General features: G+C 45.8%; 2 protein-coding genes across 2 annotated transcripts; both read right to left on the bottom strand.

Moving 5' to 3' along the window:
- Positions 1-267: 267 nt before the first annotated feature.
- On the bottom strand, positions 268-8,715 carry AMDHD2 (amidohydrolase domain containing 2). The gene is made up of 11 exons (XM_074197419.1): positions 8,502-8,715; positions 7,987-8,123; positions 7,225-7,364; positions 4,292-4,346; positions 3,930-4,142; positions 3,706-3,794; positions 3,180-3,324; positions 2,929-3,036; positions 2,635-2,703; positions 2,048-2,149; positions 268-666 (listed from the first exon to the last, which is right to left on the bottom strand). Exons 1-11 carry the CDS (start codon positions 8,582-8,584, stop codon positions 578-580), a joined length of 1,230 nt encoding a protein of 409 aa, XP_074053520.1. The 5' UTR covers positions 8,585-8,715; the 3' UTR covers positions 268-577.
- Positions 8,716-9,422: 707 nt separating this feature from the next.
- On the bottom strand, positions 9,423-19,087 carry ATP6V0C (ATPase H+ transporting V0 subunit c). The gene is made up of 3 exons (XM_074197421.1): positions 18,829-19,087; positions 10,357-10,540; positions 9,423-10,019 (listed from the first exon to the last, which is right to left on the bottom strand). Exons 1-3 carry the CDS (start codon positions 18,896-18,898, stop codon positions 9,815-9,817), a joined length of 459 nt encoding a protein of 152 aa, XP_074053522.1. The 5' UTR covers positions 18,899-19,087; the 3' UTR covers positions 9,423-9,814.
- Positions 19,088-19,918: the final 831 nt, after the last annotated feature.

The following is a 19,918-nucleotide window of genomic DNA, read 5'->3' on the forward strand; positions in this document are numbered from 1 at the left end:
CCTCCCCCACCCATTTTAACATGGGGGGAAAAAGTGCTCCACTGTCTGGCTCTAACTTAGCTCTTGGACTTTATTCACAGTATTCTATATTGGGGCAAACTGATTTCTCTCTGAAGCACATCCCAATTTTTTCCTGCTTAAAGCTATTACTTAACTATCCCCTCCTTGCCCAGCAAGTCTTTCATATCTTCAAGGATTACAGCAAATTGCTTCACAAAGGAGGCCAGGTAGACTGAACGGGTCACACCCATATTAAATCCAATTAAAAACAAGCAAAATAAGAAAGGATCACAAAACAGTTTTTAATCTTATCATCAAAATCTCAATATTCAACATAGCTCATCATGGAGCAAGGAGTGGTAGCAGCAAAATAAGGAGTAGCCATTTTATTTTGGCAAGTCAGAGGAAACCACAGAAGGGGCCCTCCATGGAGTCCATGTCCAAGTCTTGGGCTCAATATGCCTCCAAGTTCAGGGTCTTGCCTACTTCCAGATGTTCAAGACCCTAAGGAAACCACCAGTCTCAGTGCAGAAGCAGCATCTAGATGAGGGCTGAGCAGTCTTCTGGTTCTAGTCCATCAGTGACTGAATGCTTTGTCCTGCCATACCAGATCCCCTGCAATGTATGTGGCCTTGACATTCAAGGAGTCATCAAGGATCACGAAGTCTGCAGATAAAACAGCCATGAAATGTCCTTGTAAGGTATCAACCTTCCAATATGTAGGCATAGGATCAATTACCACTGCCCCTCCTACTGTTTTTATGTAGTCAACTCATCACAGAATTGGGAGGGATTACAGAGGCGTCCAGTCCAATTTATATCTGAAAAGGAATCCCTTCTACAAAATACATGGCAATTGCTCATCAGCCTTTGGGGAAAGAACTTGAAGGAAACTGCTATTGGCCACAGCAGCCTCTCTCAATTTCAGGTGGCTCTCAAGAATTTTTTCCTTGCTATAGTCTAAATTTGCTTTAGCATTTTACTCCACTGTGACCAAGTTCACCACTTCCAATCTCTTTTCCAATGACCAATTTAAGTCAGTTGTTATTATACCCCTCCTAAATCTTTTCTTCAGGTTTAGATATACCTAGTTTCAACTAATGCTCATATACCACTTTCACCAGTGTCTCCTTTATCATCAATCTTCCTTGAGATTTGGATAGAGATCACTCTCATCTAATAGATGAGGAAACAGATTTAGAAAATGGTGAGTCATATATTATAATACCTGCCTTCTCAAAGGGGAGGGTAGAAGCAGAGGGGAGAAAACTTGAAACTCAAAATTTTAAAAAGTTTAAAAGCAGAATTTAAGGTTAGCATAGAGTTAGGATGAACATTCAACAGTAGGGACCAGAGTGGGAAGGGGGAATGTTTCAGAATGATCCCAGGGTTTCTACTCAGGCTCACTTTTTCAGTCAATAAGAAGAGGGTTTCCGCACAAAGGAAACCATCATTCTCCCTTAAATATGGCCTGCTCTTGCCTCTCCCCTTTCCTAGCTCATTCCTTTCTGGGCCTCAATTTCCTCATCTGTAAAATGGGATACTGAGATCTCTGCTGTAAGTATGAAGAAATGACAGTAGAACGGGTAGCTCCAAGGTCTCCATCCCTATGGGATGAAAGACAAAAGGAAGCTTAGGAAGAGAAAGTGTCAGAAGAAAGACTCAGTCAAAAGAACACAGAAAACCTTCTGGAGCTGAAGATTTCTGTCCAAGGAGACACAAAAGCTTTTGGTTTTCATCATCTGATTACTGAGCCTAATCCCTCAGCACTATTGGCCATAAAATTTTCATAGAACACTATAAATTAATTTTAGCCAATGTTGGCATCAGGGGTAGTTAGAGTGGAAGAGTTAGTTTAGGAAGTGAGCAGATATTGTATTAAAAAAGAGCAGGGTAGGTGTTCCCAGTTATTGAGGCTAGATAGGTAGGGGGTATCTCATCTGAGTCTTGAAATCAATCAGAAGAGCCACAGGAAATAGACTGACATCTCAAATCTTGAAGTACATTCCACAAAGTGCATTCTACTACCTTCCCACAACCCAGGTACCTGCATCTGAGCCAAAGTCCAAGGTTCCCTTTTGTTTTTCTATCCCTAGCAGCTGGGCTGGGTGCAGGGTTGCCGCCTCAAGTGCCGTCTCCACACTGCAGCCTGTTAGGCAAGTGATGAGTATGAGCAAATGCTCTTCCTCTGGAAGTATATCTTTCTGTGATGCAGTCTTCCAGTTTAGTCAGGATGGAGGATATTTGGCTCCAGGAAGTGGGCAATAAGCAGGAGAGGATTTGAAAGGAGTGTCTTGGGAGGGAGTTTCCCCAGTGGAGCATGAATTTATTTTCCTTGCCCTGGTCTAAAAGTTTCCTGTTATGCTCCGTGAACATTATAAATTATAAACCTTTACACTTCATTCTGTTTCTCAAACACCAGAAATGCATATCAGCCTGAATAGCAGAGAGTAAAACAATATTTCACCCAAGGTTTTCAGGGACCGAAGTACCCCCAGAGGCTATGACCTCCTGAGAAAAACAAGGAGGAGGAACAAAAGGGGAAGCAACATAAAAGAAGAGTCAGCCCCACCTCCCCCTCTAGTTTGAGACTCAGTCTCAAAGAGCATCTCTCCCCTTCCCCAGCCAGAGGACCTGTAGCATGGAGGAAGTGCCGGACACAAGCATCTAATGGAGCCATGCTGCCACAAAGTGTATTAGTACCTATGGAAAGAGACAAGAGAGGATGAGGGATAAACTTAGGTGGAGATAAAGAAGGGGTTTGATTTCAGTAATAGTTGCTGCTACAGGGACACTGACTAGAATAGGGTGTGGAATATTAAGCTGTTTTATTTTTCAATGGGGAGGGGAGGACAGTGGTTAGAAGTTTGACAAGAAATCAGCATCTCTTCCTATTAGCCATTAGAACATAAATCTCAACCCCCTTACCAGCCACGCAGCACTTCAGCCCATCAACCTCCACCTCTTGCTGACCCAATGTATGTTGACCATCACCCAGGCCTAGGGCAGGAATGGCATCAGTTACCAGCACAAGCCCTAGGGAGGGAAGATCACAGATTCTATCCTTTATCCATCACCAATCCTTTCTCTTCCCTCCCTCCACTGTCAGTCTAGTCACATATTGAGTTCCCCAACTTTGTTCTTTGTCCCTGTGATTTTATCTTCCTCTTTGTTCTCACCTTTGGGGTGGGCACGGTGTGCAATCCTTAGGGCTGCGGGGTTTGTATGGATCCCATCTGCAATCATTCCAAAGAAAACTTGCCGTCCAGGTGGGATCTGGTCACTAGTCAGAAGACCCACAATACCAGGATCACGATGATGAAACTAGAATGACAATGGGGGCAAAAGGAAGAGGGAAGAGTAATAGAGTATCCCATACTGCCAGTAGCATCCTTCTCCAGCTGATATATCCCAAGACCACACAGCTAGGTAATTATTAAGTGTCTGGGGCCAAATTTGAACCCAGGGCCGGTGCTCTGTCCACTGCACCACCTAGCTGCCCCCTCCAGCTGATAATCTTAAGAGTTCTCTCCCCCACCTGCTCTTTCCTCATTCAAGTCCTCCACTACAACACCCAGATTTATGCAGTAGCTGGATTGTGACTCACTGAGGCCAGGCCAGGTCAGGCTAGTTATGTTATATTGAGGGGAAATTCTGAAAGGACTGAGACATGAACGCTTAAATGGGTAGCAAAATGTCACTCACAGGCAGCATGGCATTGAAGAGGTGGGTGATAAAAGTGGCTCCATTCTGGACTGCTTCTTCTGCCTCCCGCAAGTGAGACACGGAGTGACCTGGGACAGAAAGGAGGGTTTCCTTAAGAAGAATTAGTTTTGAGGGGCATCTGGGGTAAGGGAATTCTGGGTTACAAGGAGCTTTTCGGATAAAAATCTTGTCTGTTCTATATACGTGCCCCATCCTGCTCTCACCCACAGACACACAGATGCCACGGGAAGTGAGTTCCTTGATGACCTCATGACTTCGTCTAAGTTCAGGGGCGAGGGTGATTATGGCAACATTGTCCAGAGATCCATAGGTTTCCAGCAATTCCTGGAATGCACCAGTTTCAAAGGTGCGAAGATGGGACTCAGGATGTGCCCCTCTTTTCTCATGGCTAATGAATGGTCCTTCCAAATGCACCCCTGAAGAACAAAGAAAAGGGATTCAAGACAGGTGCTACTTTCCCTACCTTTTACTATTTCCCCTCACCTTTCTTCCCATAGCAAGCAGATCCAAGTACTAAGAAGTGGTTGCTGAAGAGCCCTAAGAGGTTAGAAAGTTAGTTACTCACCAAGGACCCCTGCTCCTTGGGGGCTACCATCTCTCACAGTAATCAGAGGAAGAACCTGGGAGAGAAGAGCAATTAAAGCTCTCTAAACCAGACCAGAACAAATCAGACCCCCTTGTCCAAAGCTAAGCCCAAAGACAAAGCAGTCAGGCCCATTCAGACTACTATATCCCAGCCTTGCTAAGATCGCAGTGCCCAGGACTCTAGCCCAAGCACAAAGGACTAGAGTCCAGAATCTAGCCCATCCCAGAACCCATAGCCCAGAGCTCAGAGTCCAGAGTTCAGAGCCCAACCCAACACCCAGCCCAAAGCTAGGACCCTAATGACCAAGGCCCAGAGTACAGCCCAGAACCCAATACCTTACACATTTCACAGCTTCTCCCTTCTCCCAGGAGAAGAACTGCATGGCTGGTGGGGCTAAATAGGCAGGAAAAATCAGAAAATCAGTGAAGAGAACTCCGAGGGCCTGAGCCAAGGAACAGGATGGAGTTAGATAGAAAAGCAAAAGAAGTCACAGAAAGTGAACATCAGGACAGATCACTGCAGAATATAAAGCAACAGCAGGATGCAGCAGGAAAACCTTAGGTTTAGAAAGTGACAGGGCACAAGAAAATCCAGTCTAGAAATGGGTTAATTGAAACATCTGAATTCTCCTTTCAACTACTCCTTTAAAAAAACTCCTGGAGATAGGAGAGAGGGGATCTCAAAATAATACCACAGCATATTAGGCCTAGAAGTGAGTGATCTTAAAGAATCAGTCTAACCCCCTCATTCTATAAAAGAGGAAACCTCCAAGAATGGAAATGACTTAATCAAATCATATAAAGTTTGAAGCAGAAGTGAAGCTTCTTCCACCTGGAGGCATGAGGTGCATCAATGGGACTCAGAAAACTCAGTTCAAATCTGACTTGTATGACTAAGCAAGTCACTTTTACCCCATTTCCCAGGGCTGTTGTGAGGATCAAAAGAACTAAAATTTTTTGTAAAACGTTCAGCAGTGCCAGGCACTGTTTTTTTTTCTTCCTGGGCTTCCTCTGGGTACTAAGAAATCCCCATTGAATGGGCAACAGTGATTAATGGGTCTGTGTTACTGCCCCTAAGGAGAAAGAGCCCACTGGACAAAAAGGACATTTCCTGAGGCCTGAGGATAAAGGTTGGAGATGCATGTGCAAATCTGACTTGAGGAGGTGAAGAGGGAAATCTCAAATATGTCCCATCAAGCCACCTTCACTACCAGATCACTCTTCCTTATATGTAGATTCAGTAACATCACCGTTCTGTTCAAAATTCTTAAATAGCTTCTTAGTATCTAGAGAATAAAACACAAAATCCCTAGCCTGGCATTCATGGTCCAGGATGACTCCACACCCACTCCTCCCAAGTTTTATCTTTCCTTCATGTACCTTATATTCTAGTCACACACTCCAAACCCAAAACTATTTCCATAAGTGTAAGGCAACTTACCATCTCTATGCCTTAACCCCTAGAATATCTTCAGGTCCCAATTCTATCTTTTTAGAGATAGATGCTAGAGCTCCCTGGAGACTATTCTCAAATATAAGACCTCAACCACAACAGTGACCAACAGAAATATAAAGCCTAAACCTACTGTGAGCTACAGAGGGCAGGGACCACACTTTGTTAATTTCTGATCCTCTGCTTGTACCCATCACAGTGATCTACACAACTACCAAGTGATATTAAGTGTGTTTGTTTGATAGGAATGGTTATTGGCTAAGGGGCCTGATGGGTTAGTATTGGTGATATGAATCAAGAGGATAGAAGAGTTAGGAAGCAAAGGGTTCAGATATCATAGAGAGAAGTGAGACAAAACAGGGACACACAGAGATTTTGTTTTTGACAGAAGTCTGCTCACTCAATCATTTGGTCTTGGAATGTGGTTTGTTGTGGATGGGCTAAAAGAGTTCTCTTAGGTCAAACTAGGAACTGGGTGGTATTAATAGACTAAGGCAATGAGCTATCTAGACTCAGCCCTTATGTTGTATGGTCATTACAGGTCCATATGATCCTACCTACAAAGAATGGGGATGGACCCCAACCCCCCAGGTGATGTCAGAAGTAATTTGGATATGGCCCTAGGGAAGGTAGTATTTACCATTCTGATGCAGTGTTTTGCAAACCTTAAGGTGGTCTACAAACTATTTTGAGTATTATAATTATCATGGCTTTCAATATTCTAGAATTCAAAGTCTTCAGAACCACAAGCGCTAATCTCATGTACAATTTGACAATACCATCTCTCCTTAATATATACCCTACACCATTATCCAGGTATTCACCTCCCATAGTATATATACCAGGCTCCCCCTGGATGACCCTCCTTTCTCACCCATAAACATTAACCACCTTTCAAAATTCTGTCCTACTTCCTCCAAAAAAACTTTCCTGACTTCAAATACCTGTGGTGGGCATTTTGCTAAGTGCTTTACATATATTACATCATCTAACTGGGAAAAAAAGTCTTGGAATTGGGTTGGTTCACTGGGGTTCCACATGCTACCTTCAGTCTCTCAAAGAAACAGAGATATCAACCAATCACCAAAAAACTCATCCCTACTTCTATGGCCCAAACCAAGGTTCTTTCTCCATACCCTAACAAAACCTTCCAAAACTCAAGAGAAACTTCTTCATTTTCAAAGCAAACAGGAGAAATTATCCCCCCCCATAAAACTAGTTAGTAGGTGGTAATTAGATACACACAAGAAAAATAATCAGACAACAAAGTTGGATGGGGCATCCCAAGAACTATCAATGGTCACTGGTCTTTATTTTGAGAGTTTGATGGATGAATGGGAGTTTAGTAGTCTGCCTAAAAATAGGGATCTTGATTTAAAAGACCTCTGGGATTTTGGAACATAAAAGTTCTTTGGATGAAAGGAAACAATGACAACATCAAAGAACCCCAGCTTACCTACCTTGTGATAAATAGCAGGTGGTGAGGTGACCAGGGTTGGGCAGAATGAAGTAACCCCATAAGCCAGGAGATTCTTGGCAACCAAAGCAATTCCTGAACCTACATCTTCACTGAGCAGGGAGAAGTCCACCCCAAATCCACCTGTGGCCAGAGAATAAAGTTGACCCTCAATGTCCCATCCATTCTAGCCAACCCGTCAGTCCCTGGGCAAGGATCTTGCATCATCTGTCAGTGTAAAGGGTTAATTTTATCTGTGTTCACCTATGAAGACTATACCCAGAAACTAGTTGTCAGAACAAAAATCAAAGTCCAATTGAATAACGAAGATTAAAAAACTAAGTAAGGTTTCAGGGAGAAACATAAATGGGTTGAGTTAAGAAATGAATAAGCTCTGCAAAAATTGGAGGCTAGCCCAGAGCTTAAGAAATATATCTACAGGGGATAACAACTCAGATCCATAAAGGATTCTGAGCAAGAGAGATCTTTAGGTCAGAGAGAAGGATCTTAGGGAAGCAAACCAGACTTGAGATTCCATACTGGAAAGGGATGTGGTTCTGGTTGAAGTGGGTATGGATTTTAGGTCTTCCAGTTGAGAGGTGAGTTTGGGGACAGGTGGCCCAAAGAAGTTCCCAGCTCTGTGATAGGAGCAGTGAAAGCAAAAATCTCAAGACGGATCTAGAGAGTATAGATTCAGGGATTGGGGGGGGGGGGGGGGCTGCATAGGGGGAAAATAGAAGGGAAAAGGATAGGGACCTTTTCTTACCATTTATCTGAACATCAATAAAACCTGGAGCCAAGATGTGGCCCTCACAGTCCCTCTGCTCATCAGCTGATCTCTTTTCCTCAAAGAAAAGCTTCTCTGGATCCAGGATTCTGCCTCCTCGAATCCACAGGTCTTCCCTGAAAGTGTGCAGAGCTTAAACAAGGAGCCTGGGAGTCAGGGTGGGTCTCCCGGGCAGCCGGGTGGCCCAGTGGATAGAGTGCCTTGCCTCCAGGCAGGAACACTCCTTTTCCTGAATTCAAAATCTGTCCTCGGCCACTTCCTAGCTGTGTGGCTGCGGTCAAGTCATTTAACCCTATTTGCCCCAGTTCCCTCATCTGTAAAGTGAGCCGGAAAAGGCCACGGTAAGCCACTTTGCCAAGAAAGTTCAAACACACCCAGGCCCGTCTCCCTTCCGGCCTGCCGCCTCCCACCAAGTTCAGAGACCGCTCCCAAAGCCCCTCTCCCTCCAGCACCCTGCTCCAGTCCCCTCCATGGAGCCCCTCCCAGCTCCGCACCTCAGCAGCACGTGGCCACGCAGAATGCGGCAATTCGTGAACTGTATGACAGGGGCCTCAGGCCCGGCCTTGTGGGGCGGCATTGCGGCCTGGAACGCGGGGGCGAGCTGCTGCCGCTGCGGGGAAGAGCCGGGCTCCGTGCGAGGTAGCCACTGCCCGTCCGCACCCGGTCCGGGGAAGCAGCCTCTGCGGCGCCGCTCCCTCCCCGGCTCGCTGTCACGTGACCGCCGATCAGCTGACGGCACGTGACCAGGCGCCCTCCCCGCCTGACTCCGCCCCGCCCACCCCAGCCCCCTAGCGGTCATCCCGCGGCTTCCGCCGGATCTCGCGGGCTCCGACTCGGCCTCCCCGCAGGGAAGGCTCCGCACCCGGGGCGGGACGGCGCGGCTGAGGGCAGGGGGCTCCGGCGCCGACTCCACTTCGAGCACTCAAAGACTCATTCCCGACCCCGAACCCCTCCCCGCACCTTTTCACTGATTCCAAGGAATCCGGCCTTTTATACCAACAGCCACTCTCAACAGACCTGGGGCTCCTTTTCGCCTCCATTTTTATACATTTACAAAGCACCTTCCCAAAGGGTAGAACGCAGGGTCAGACCTCGGCAGAACTCACCCCACAGGCCCAGACACACACTCAGCCCCCCACCGATAGACACACCACACCAGCCCCTCCGGTCAGAATTTTATTTGGAAACATCACTGTGAGCCTGGCCCGTGCTACACAGCACCATTGGAAACACGTCTTCAACACTTTCCCGAATCATACAATTCTTACTCATACCAGGACACTACAGCAATCTTGAATTTCAAATTATCACATCCAAGGAATTTTCAGCACTTGACATTTAACCCCACAGTGCAATAATCTACCTATATTTAAGATTAATATATAGCATGGGAAATTGAAAATTCTTGCTCCATAAACGTTATGAACATGTCAAATCTTTATAAATAAACATCCAGTGAAGAGAAAAATGACAATTCTAATTCATCTTTATACACAGAGTACTAACAGCAAATGGGTAGGGAGATTGCACAGCTGCCTGGTGGACCCCAGGAGGCCTCGGCCCCAGCCGGTCCGGTTCAGGCGCCATCCAATGTGGTGCGGTGCAACACAGACAGAAGAGTCACTAAGACATTGCGCATTTACAAGACCAACTATCGACTGGACAACTGCACCAAATGTCAGGCCATTCGTTCTGGAGCAAATTGGGAAGGATGGGGGTGGTTCAAGACAGGTCTTTACATCATACTCTGTGGCTTAGGGGTGACTTGGGGTTGGTTGGGGCCCTGGGAAAAAGGAGAAAAGAGGGTCTACTTTGTAGAGAGAATGAGGGCCACAATCAGGCCATACAGGCCAAGCACCTCAGCGAAGATCAGAATCAGGATCATCCCCACGAATAGTCGGGGCTGCTGTGCCGTCCCCCGAACACCAGCATCTCCAACAATGCCAATGGCAAAGCCAGCTGCCAGCCCGCTCAGACCTACACTGAGGCCTGCTCCCAGCTGAAGGAAGCTCCTATAGAGGTCAAAGGTCAGAAGTCAGTCTCAAACAAGCTAGTTACATTCAAAGTGTGTGTGGGGGGGAGGGGTCTGGGACAAAACCAACCCATATCCCTCTTTCCTTCCACTAACTCTCCTCCAACCCCCCCCCCCCCACTTGAATGAATAGGGTTAGCAACCAGACGAGTAAATGTGCACAGACTGGTAGGGAGTTAGGAAAGGAGAGGGATCTTGTTACTGAGGGAGGCATGGGTGCTAGGCAGCTAGGTACCCACTAAATTATTCATGAGTTTCCTCTCTGACCTCAAAGAGGGGGATGGGGAGGCTGTGGGAGGTTCAGGGCTGACACTCACTTGAACAGGGTGATATGCTCTGTCAGAGAGTTGGCGATGAGAACGGCCACCACCAGACCATAGATAGCAATGATACCAGCCATGACGACAGGAATGATTGACTTCATGATCAGCTCAGGTCGCATGACTGACATGGCTGCAATACCAGTGCCACTTTTTGCTGTGCCATAAGCTGCCCCAAGAGCTGAGGAAGGAAGGGAGGGAAGCAGTCAGTCATTAAGAATTTTTTAGGGCAGCTAGGTGGCACAATGGATAAAGCACCTGCCCTGGAGTCAGGAGTACCTGGGTTCAAATCCGGTCTCAGACACTTAAAAATTACCTAGCTGTGTGGCCTTGGGCAAGCCACTTAACCCCATTTGCCTTGCAAAAATCTAAAAAGAATTTTTTAAATCTTTCCCTCCCCTCAAAGGGTTCAAATTCTAACCAGTATGGAAAAAGTGCCCCAAAATGATAGATGTAAAACAGGAGATAACCTCAGGGAAGGCACTTGGTCAGGGGAAGGGTTTAAGCAAGGTCTTAAGGAAAGTCCAAAGGGGAGGGAACAGGAAACAAAATATTTCAGGCATGGGAAAGAACAGATGAAAAACCAGGTGAATCATAGCCTCCTTGAAGGCAGGCCTGTAGACAACACATGGAAGCCTAACCCAAATCCACTCAGTCTCCCACTAGATGAGTATTTACTCTCTTCTGGGCTAAGAGCACTTAGCACTGTCTCCACTGAGCCATCTACAACTTGGAGAATGGGAAGATCTTTAAAATCTAGGAAAAGACCTCACCCTTTCTTTACCAGGAGTTCTTAACCAGAGATCCATGAACTGGGTATTTAACTGTTTGATCTTAGTGCCAGTGAGGAGAACCTGAGACAAATTAAGAGCAAAATGGAAGGCTCAAGCTTCTCTCAAACATTCTTTTAAGGAGAGAAAATGATTAGCATACCTGAAGGGAATGTTTGTCATGGAGGATGATTTAAAGTCTTATTTCAAAGGTTATACACCTTGAGCAAACAGCTCCAGGAAGAACTTTTACTGAGGAACAGCTAGGGGAGGTTAGAAGTTTAGGTGTGTAAAGGAGATAAACAGTAAATACTGGAGACTGCTGAGTTCGGGTTCAAGATCAAGAACTGAAAATTTTGTTCCAACAGCTATAGAAAAGATAAAAGACAGAAGTGAAAAACAACCTAGCAAAATAGCTAGTTTTCCTCATTATCAACCCAGGACCTATTTTTCACCTTCATTCATGGCTCCTAAGATAGAAAATATGGATCACCTTTAAAAATTTTTTTTAAAATTTTACAATTTCCCCCTTAATCTCACTTCCCTACCCCACCCACAGAAGGCAGTCTGATAGTCATTACATTGTTTCCATGCTATACAGTGATCTAAATTCAATGTGTTGAGAATATCCTTAAGGAAAAAAATATTAAGAGATAGCAAAATTACATAATAAGAAAATGTTTTTTTTTTAAATTAAAGGTAATAGTCTTTGTTCAAGCTCCATAATGAATCACCTTTCTGTTTAGTCGAGAAGCACTGGTTACAACCATCCAAAGCCCAGCACCAGTTTATGTGAAAAGCCTCCTCTGTTACAAGCAGGCAAAATTCTCTTTTGCTACATTTAGCCAAAAATGCCTTCCACTGTGCCATCTCAGTCTGGAAGTTCTAGTCCTAATAGCTCAACACCCAAAAAATGCCTGGGGAAGACTATCCAGAAGGTAGCTAACAGTATTAGATATTTCAAGTCATAGAAAGCAAAAGACAGGTGACCTTGGAAAAAGAAATATCCATGGAACAGTAACTCTAAAAGACAGAAGATACAGAGAAAATCTGAGTATCCAGGAATGAGATTTAACTAGATAGATGACGTCCAAGAGTCAAGAAGATATATCCACCAGAATGTCTGTGGTCATAGATGCACATCTTCTAAATCAAATGTCCTATTCAAAGAAGCTTCTACATTTACTTCAGGTAGACAAGGTAAGATGCAAACAATGTCAAGAAGTAGCACAAAAACTCTGAGAAGAAGTTATGACTAAAGATCAACCTTTAAACTTTATTAATTTGGACTTGCCCCTTCTGGTAGTTTTAATTTCTAACTGTTTTGACTCTGGTCAAGCAAAATAGATAATACAGAGTACAGCAAAAACTCTAAGCAAAGTCATTTCAACATTAGCTTCCCTACTTCTACTCAGATTCTAGTCTTCACAATCTGAGTCTAATCTTCCTAATGGATAGCTTTGATAACATCAACCACTGCCTAGATATCAAGACCCTGCTCCCTAATCTCTCTATCAGAGTCCATATTGGCCCTACCCAACTCTTACCAGCACCTACTACTGCTTTTTAAAATGTTAAATTTATTCAAATTCTAGTCCTTCACACTGCTGGTCTTCTTTCTTTTTTTTTTTTTTTTAGGTTTTTGCAAGGCAAATGGAGTTAAGTGGCTTGCCCAAGGCCACACAGCTAGGTAATTATTAAGTGTCTGAGACTGGATTTGAACCCAGGCACTACTGACTCCAAGGATGGTGCTTTATCCACTACGCCACCTAGCGGCCCCCTACACTGCTGGTCTTCTGCCTGTATTATTTCTTTCTTGCATAACTGTACCTTACCACAATTACACTACTACTGGTGTGTCCCAATTGAAAGATTTGAAACTTTCCTTGAGGAAAAGATTAAGGCCAATACTCCCATGTATTCTTCCACTGCACCTAACACCAAGAATTTGGGCACATAGTTAATTTTCAACTTTTTTGCAGATGATGAAGTCTTCTTGACTCTGCAGAGATTTACTTTATCCTTTAAGATCACAGTAATAGGATCTTAACTGAAGTCCTCAGAAATCATCTAATCAAATCCATTATCCATAGAGATAGCCTAAACAAGACATGTTCATTCTCTCTCTCTCTCTGTTCCAAGAATCCTGGGTGATTGATTAGGTGGATTATAGTCTTTACCAGATTTTTGTCCAGGCAGGGGAGGTAGAGAAGGAGAGAGAACATGAAAAAAAAATAACTGGAACAGTAATTAATGAGGCATATACAAGACAGTAAGGAAATCTGCTTTGTTTGATATGTTCCGTGTAGAAAGAGATATGAAGGTGAAGCAGTATAGCTGCTGAAAAAAAGTTAAGGCCTTGAATATCAGGCTCACAGGTTTGAATTCCTGTGGCAGCAGGGATGTTCTCTGTCAGATGGATAGAATGCAAGGAAGCCTAACAGAATTTGTGAAAAAGTCCAAGACAAAGGTGATGAGGGCCCAGGGAAGCATTCTGAAGGAAGAAGGAATGAAGATTTTAAAAACAACTCAAGGGGGTAGCTAGGTGGCACAGTGGATAAAGCACTGACCCTGGAGTCAGGAGTACCTGGGTTCAAATCCAGTCTAAGACACTTAATAATTACCTAGCTGGGCAAGCCACTTTGCCTTGCAAAAAAAACCAAAACCCTAAAAAAACCAAAAAACAACTCAAGTTCTTTAGTGTAGGAAGAATGGCAATGACAGAATATTACTGACAAAAACAAAAAGGTGAAGAGCACTGAAGTTCTGAGAAACAAGACTCATTAATTTGGCTTCAGATAAAAAGAACATCCTATAAGGAACTGTCGATACAGAACTGAGACTCAGGAAAGCAGATAAAAGATTTGGAAGGCATCTACTTAGAAGCAATAGATGAACCCTATTAAAATTTACCCTCTTCAAGAGAAAGCCCTCTAACAAAGTCCAGAGGAATGGTCAATTATTGAGGCAGACAAAGGATCCAGCAAAAAGAAATCAGAAAAAAATCGGGGCAGAAAAGTTGGAAAACCAAGAGAATTGGATGATAAGGTCAGAGTGTTGTTTCGTAAAGCGTTTAGTATTAAATGTTACAAAGATGTCAAGGAAATTGCAAAAAAAGGAAAAAGTCACTGGATTTGGCAAGAAAGTAGTCATTGATGACCCTGGAAGAACAATTTTAGTAATGTGATTTAAAGGGCATTAAAGGAAAACTGGTAGGAAGAGATGAATAGCTAAAGAGTATGAGCTGAGTTGGATAGAAGCTAGATTAAGGAGTCTAAAAAAGGTTTTTTTAATTGCTTAAACCAGTAACAGAATAGTATACAGAAGAGACATAGAAAGAACCAGTGCTTAGAGAAACTGAGGGTGCTGAAAGATAAATTTAAGGAAGATCAAGATAACATTATGCAAAGCCTAAGGGCATCATGGTATAATAATGGAAAGAAAATGAAGGGGCAGCTAGGTGGTGAAGTAGATAGAGCACCAGCCCTGGAATCAGGAGTACCTGAGTTCAAATCAGGCCTCAGACACTTAATAATTACCTAGCTGTGTGGCCTTGGGCAAGCCACATAACCCCACTGCCTTGCAAAAGAACTTGAAAAAAGAAAGATTTGGACTTAAAGGACTTGGGTTCAAATCCTGACTTTGCAGAAAACCACATGTGCAACCTTGAGGTAAGTCCTTTATTTTTTTAGGGTTTTTTTTGCAAGGCAATGGGGTTAAGTGGCTTGCCCAAGGCCACACAGCTAGGTAATTATTAAGTGTCTGAGGCTGGACTTGAACTCAGGTACCCCTAACTCCAGGGGCCACCTGCTCTATCCAAGTGCACCACCTAGCTGCCCCTATTGCTGGGCTCCACATTCCTCCCTTGGTCCCTGAGTCTAAATCTAAGACCCAGTAGTAAGATTTTCACTTTCAGCATTGGGGAAAAACAGGAATAACAATCGGCCAAATACTTTATTTTTGTTTAACATTTTCTTTTTTATTTTTGTTCTCTGTGTCTCTCTCTCTATATATGTATTTGTATATATGTTCCCCCTGTTCTATCCCAATAGAATGAAAGCTCCTTGAGGAGCTTTGTTAGGCCCTCCAGGGTCTGGCATATATTTTTTTTTGTTTTAGGTTTTTTCCCCCCAAGGCAAATGGGGTTAAGTGGCTTACCCAAGGCCACACTATTAAGTGTCTGAGGCCTGATTTGATCTCAGGTACTCCTGACTCCAGGGCCGGTGCTCTATCCATGGCATATATTTTTAATAAATGACCTCTTGAACACAGGAAATTTATATTTCTCCACAAGCCCACAATAGCCAACATAAAAGATCTGAAAAGACTAGGATGAACAAATAGCACCAATGATTATTTCATTCCACCAATTTAGGCCAGACCAGAGAAACTGGTGGAACAAACCCAAAATGGAGGATGGCTAAGGATTGAGCAGCCAAGAAGCAAGGGGAAGAAGCTGAGGAACACAGGTTGTTGGGCCACCACCCTAAGAGCTATTGCTAAAGACTGAAGGGTGGAGTTGGAGTAGTCCTTTACTTCTGTGGTGGCAAAGACATTTCTAACCAGTGTCTCAGGTTTGTCCAAAGTCAGGATACATTTGCCAAAGTCACATACAATATTAGAGTGCCTGTTCAAAACAGCTAATGCAGTGAATGTTGACCTCAAATTAACTAGTATAGAGTCAATGAAAATTATGGATATAGATGATTTGGAAATAGCAGAAGTTGCTTCTCAAAATTCTGCAGAGAATGGGAAGTAGAGCTAGGTTTTTATTTTGGTCACAAATTAAACTCTGTGTGATAAGGAAGAAATGACCTGTCAATAGCATTTGACATTGAGACATCACAAAGGGAAACCTGGATGAGAGACAGTCAAGAGGGTGAGCAGAACATGAGTCACTATGTAGGAGGGTGCTGCCTGAGACCCTTGGAGTTTATGACTGGCTCAGTACAGGTTTCCACTGATGAGATATTTACTGTCAGCAGATGATATTTGGTGTTCAAACCCTTCACATACCTATAAACATACTTGAACTCAGTCACCAAAGCTGGGCACGATAGTCCTTGGTCAGTGAAGCCAAAACCCAAACCCACTAGATGAGGATAAGACCAGGTAAAACCAGTCAAAGGAGAGTGTGGAATACGAATCAATCTTTTTACTAAATTCTTCTCATAATTAGAACTTTCTCCCATAAATGCTCCACTACAATATGGCTCCTTCTGAATTTATTATTATTCCTGTCCCTCTTTCCTGTTCAAATCCAGACCTGTCAGTGTAACATTTGCTCTTGAAATTTGGGGGGGGGGAAGAGATTGATTATGTTTGGCATCCAGGGATCCTGCTTTTCCAAGGATATGTCACCAACTAAAGTGACCTAGTTTGCCCAAGCATTTCAACTTTAGCCTTCAAAAACAAAAGGATAGTGGTATCCCTGCAGTTTTGCTGTATCCCTCTCTCTTCACCCACTACACAGCTAGGTGGCTTATCATCTCTAGGATCAAAAATAAAATCCTATCTAGTCCTCTATAACCTCAAAACACTTGTATTTTTCAATCCAGCAATCTCAGTCTCCTTGCTGTTCCTTAAACAAGACACTCCATCTATCAGATTTGGGCCTTTTTACCGGCTACCCATGCCTGGAACTCTTTCTTCCCATCTTAACCTCTTGGATGCCTTGTCTTTCTTCAAATCCCAGTGAAAATCTCACCTTCTATAGGAAGCCTTTCCCATTTTCTTAATTCTACTGTCTTCCCTCTATTTATTTTTTATAGCTTTTCTGAACATAGTTATTTGCATCTCACCCATTAGACTGGGGGAAGCTAGGTGGGAAGTGGATTGTAAGTTAGAACTGAAAACACTAATTGAGTTGGGCAAGTCATTTAACCTCTGCACTTTAGTTTCCTCATCTGTAAAATGAGGATAGTAATAATACCTACATGCCAGGATTGTTGTGAACATCACTTGAAAAAATTGTAAAGTGCTTAGAAGTACCAGGGTTATAAATGATAGCTATTATTGTGAGCTTCCTGTGCCTTTCTTCGTGCCACAGGAGGTTTTGTACCCTTAAGACAAAAAGAAAGTGAAATGTCAAATTCTTCCCATTTTAGGTAAGGGGCCACTTGGCTTTCAACCTTCCTTCTAGTTCTTTGGTGCTCTAGGCCCAAGTTGTGTTGAAGTTATTATTCTTTCTAATGCAATTCAGCAAGTATATAAGTGACCACTATTTTTATTATCAGGTTTTGGGGAACAAGACAAAAACTAAAACAGGGAACTCCTCTAGGAGTTTACATTCTATATGGAGAAAATGTGCACAAAGAAGATAAAATACAAAAAATATGAATGGGGAGGAGCCTAAACACAGGCACAGATGAGAGGGGAGATGGAATAAATAGGAAAAGCAAATGTACTAATTTGATGGGAATGTACTAGTGAGCAAAGAAAGGAAATGTATAGTAAATCTTGAGCTAGATTGTGAAGGATTTTACAAGTCAAAGAAGTTTGACCATTCTAGAGGAGAAAAGGGAACCACTATGACAACTTCTTGAAAAGAATTGAGGGTGACTGGAAAGATGGTGGAGACTCAAAACTGAAACAGGGAAGTAAAAAAGAGTGCTTAAGGGGAAATAATGAGTTGCTTTGGACATGCCGAGATTGAGATATGCCTGAGAGACATCCAGCTGGAGATGTCTGATAGGCTGCGGCTTTCAGGAGAGATATTAGAGTTGGATACATAGATTTGGGTGCTGATGGGAACGTAAGAAAGAACAGGGTTGCAAACATGGACAATGAATGAGCCAACAAAGAAAAGAAGCAGCCAGACATGGAAAGAACAGCCATAGAGGAAAAGGGGAATTTGACAATTGGATAGAAGAGTTTCAGTTGGGTGACTAGGTCAATTTAAAGAGTAAGAGGCCTGAAAAGCCTTACTAAGGGAGGAAATGGCATCTCGGTTCTTGCTGCTTGGAAGACAAGGGATGCTAGGAATGAGGATTGCCTCGAGAAGCCTAAAATCCACGGTCGGAGCGGAAATCCAAGCCTTCCCCAAACCATTGCAGGGGGGCCACAGCCGATATTCAGGTCAAGCCTCCCGAACAGCAATGGTGGTACACAACTGGGCCCCGCGGGAGACAGGGCAGAGGTGAGGGCAGAAATGGCTGGCATGATTAGCGACCCTCTCCAGAGGAGGGCTCCAACCTGTTACACCAGTCGGGCACCATCCTCCTCCTCCTCGCTGGGATGGGCTCCGCCAGGCGGAGCGGGACCTCTTTAACGAGGTGGCACACAGCCCCGAGCTGGCCAGGGCAGGGCCCGGCATCCCGGAATCCCCGGGAGCTAAGATGGCAGCTCCGCAAAAAAGCGCCTCTCCCGGCCCCCCTCCCCGCCCCGCAGCTGCGGGAGCCCGCAGAGCCGCGGGGGGAGGGGCAGGCGCCCCGCACAGTGCGGGGGAGTCGCTCCGGACCCCGCCCCCACCCACGGGCCCCTCCCGGGCCGCCCCCCCCAGGGACCCGGTGTCCGCCGCAAAGACGCCCCCCCAGGGGGAACCCCTCCCCGCAGTCACATGACGCTCCGGGGGGCGCCCCCAGCCGGCGGGAGTTGTCGTCAGCTTGTGCCCGTGACGTCATCAGGCCCGAGCCCCGGATGCGGAGGTCCGGGACCCCCCGGAGACCGCGCGTCCTCGCCCCCGCCCTGCCCTTCTCACCGCTGAAGATCATGGCGGACGAGGCTCCAATGACGGCGAAGAAGGACGCGTACTCGGGACTCGTGGACATGTCTGCGCGCGGTCGGCAGGCCGGAAGGTGGAAGGGCGAGGGGAGAGAGGCAAGGGCACGGGGCTGGGTAGCGGGTAAAGGACTGGAGGGCGGGCGGGTGGGAAGGCGTGAATCCGGGAGACAACGGCTCGCTCCGCGCTGCGCTCTAAATACCACCACCGCAGAACAAAATGGCGGACGCAGTGGCGTCACATGACCTGAAGGCCCTGCCCATGGAGCGTACCATTCGGTGCCGGTAGGAGGGTATCGATCGGGTGGGGCGGGTCATTCTAAATCCCATCTGGTCGTTCCAGGGAGACCACTGCAAGCCCGCATTACACATTCGAAGCTCATTTGTCCCAAGGGAAGCTTCTTGGCGGGATCTCGCTTCTGCTTCCACAAGCGCAGCCAGGGGCACTCCCTGCTCCCCTTTCCGCTCCAGCCTCGGTGCGCCTCCCCGACCACCTGACTCTGGGGGCGGGCCCACAGCTCCGCCCTCCGTCGCAGGATTCGCTTTTATTAGCATAAGAGGCGTGGCTCCGCGCTGGGCCCCGCCCCCTCTGCGGGCTTTGCTTCTCCGCCCCTCTAGGGCCGGGGGCAGCCTGGCCCCTGCCCAGGCCGCTCGCCTTTGACCCCCACCCCCGCGGGGCCGGGCTGCTCGTTTCTGCGTCAGGTTGTCCTTCTTCCCCTCCCCCACTCCCCTCCCTCTAGGGTGCCCCCGGCGGAGGCGCTCCCCATCCCCGGCCTCCGAGCCCCCCAAACCCGGGCGTGGGGCGAGAGGCCATCCCAGTGGCTCCTTGGGGCCAGTGGTCAGTGGAGGGGGTCAGGCCTCCGGGGCTGCCTGAGCGTCCCGGGGCCAGGCAGCCGTGGGACCCCCGACCCCCCTGCAGGGCTCCGCCGTTTTAGACCCCCAGCCGGGCCGATACCCCCCATTTGTCAGGTCAAGGCCCGGCCAAGGTCAGGCAGGGGAGGCCGGAGGGGGAATTGCCTTCCCGACCACTATTGCCCAACTGGAGGCGTGCCCAAGAGAGGGCGGCGGCC

This window comes from Macrotis lagotis, chromosome 8 (genome assembly GCF_037893015.1).
Source record: "Macrotis lagotis isolate mMagLag1 chromosome 8, bilby.v1.9.chrom.fasta, whole genome shotgun sequence".
Classification (NCBI taxonomy): Eukaryota; Metazoa; Chordata; class Mammalia; order Peramelemorphia; family Peramelidae; genus Macrotis; species Macrotis lagotis.

Bases quoted from the DNA above. Each gene is read 5' to 3' on its own strand.
- AMDHD2 (XM_074197419.1), bottom strand. From the start codon at position 8,584: ATGCCGCCCCACAAGGCCGGGCCTGAGGCCCCTGTCATACAGTTCACG. The intron at 3,795-3,929 runs GTGAGAGCAGGA...TTTCTGTCCCAG, and splicing joins TGGCATCTGTGTGTCTGTGG to GTCACTCCGTGTCTCACTTG. The intron at 667-2,047 runs GTACCTGGGTTG...TTTTATCTGCAG, and splicing joins GGACTTTGGCTCAGATGCAG to ACTTCGTGATCCTTGATGAC.
- ATP6V0C (XM_074197421.1), bottom strand. From the start codon at position 18,898: ATGTCCACGAGTCCCGAGTACGCGTCCTTCTTCGCCGTCATTGGAGCC. The intron at 10,541-18,828 runs GTGAGAAGGGCA...TTCCTTCCTCAG, and splicing joins GTCCGCCATGATCTTCAGCG to CTCTTGGGGCAGCTTATGGC. The intron at 10,020-10,356 runs GTGAGTGTCAGC...TGACCTCTATAG, and splicing joins GAGCATATCACCCTGTTCAA to GAGCTTCCTTCAGCTGGGAG.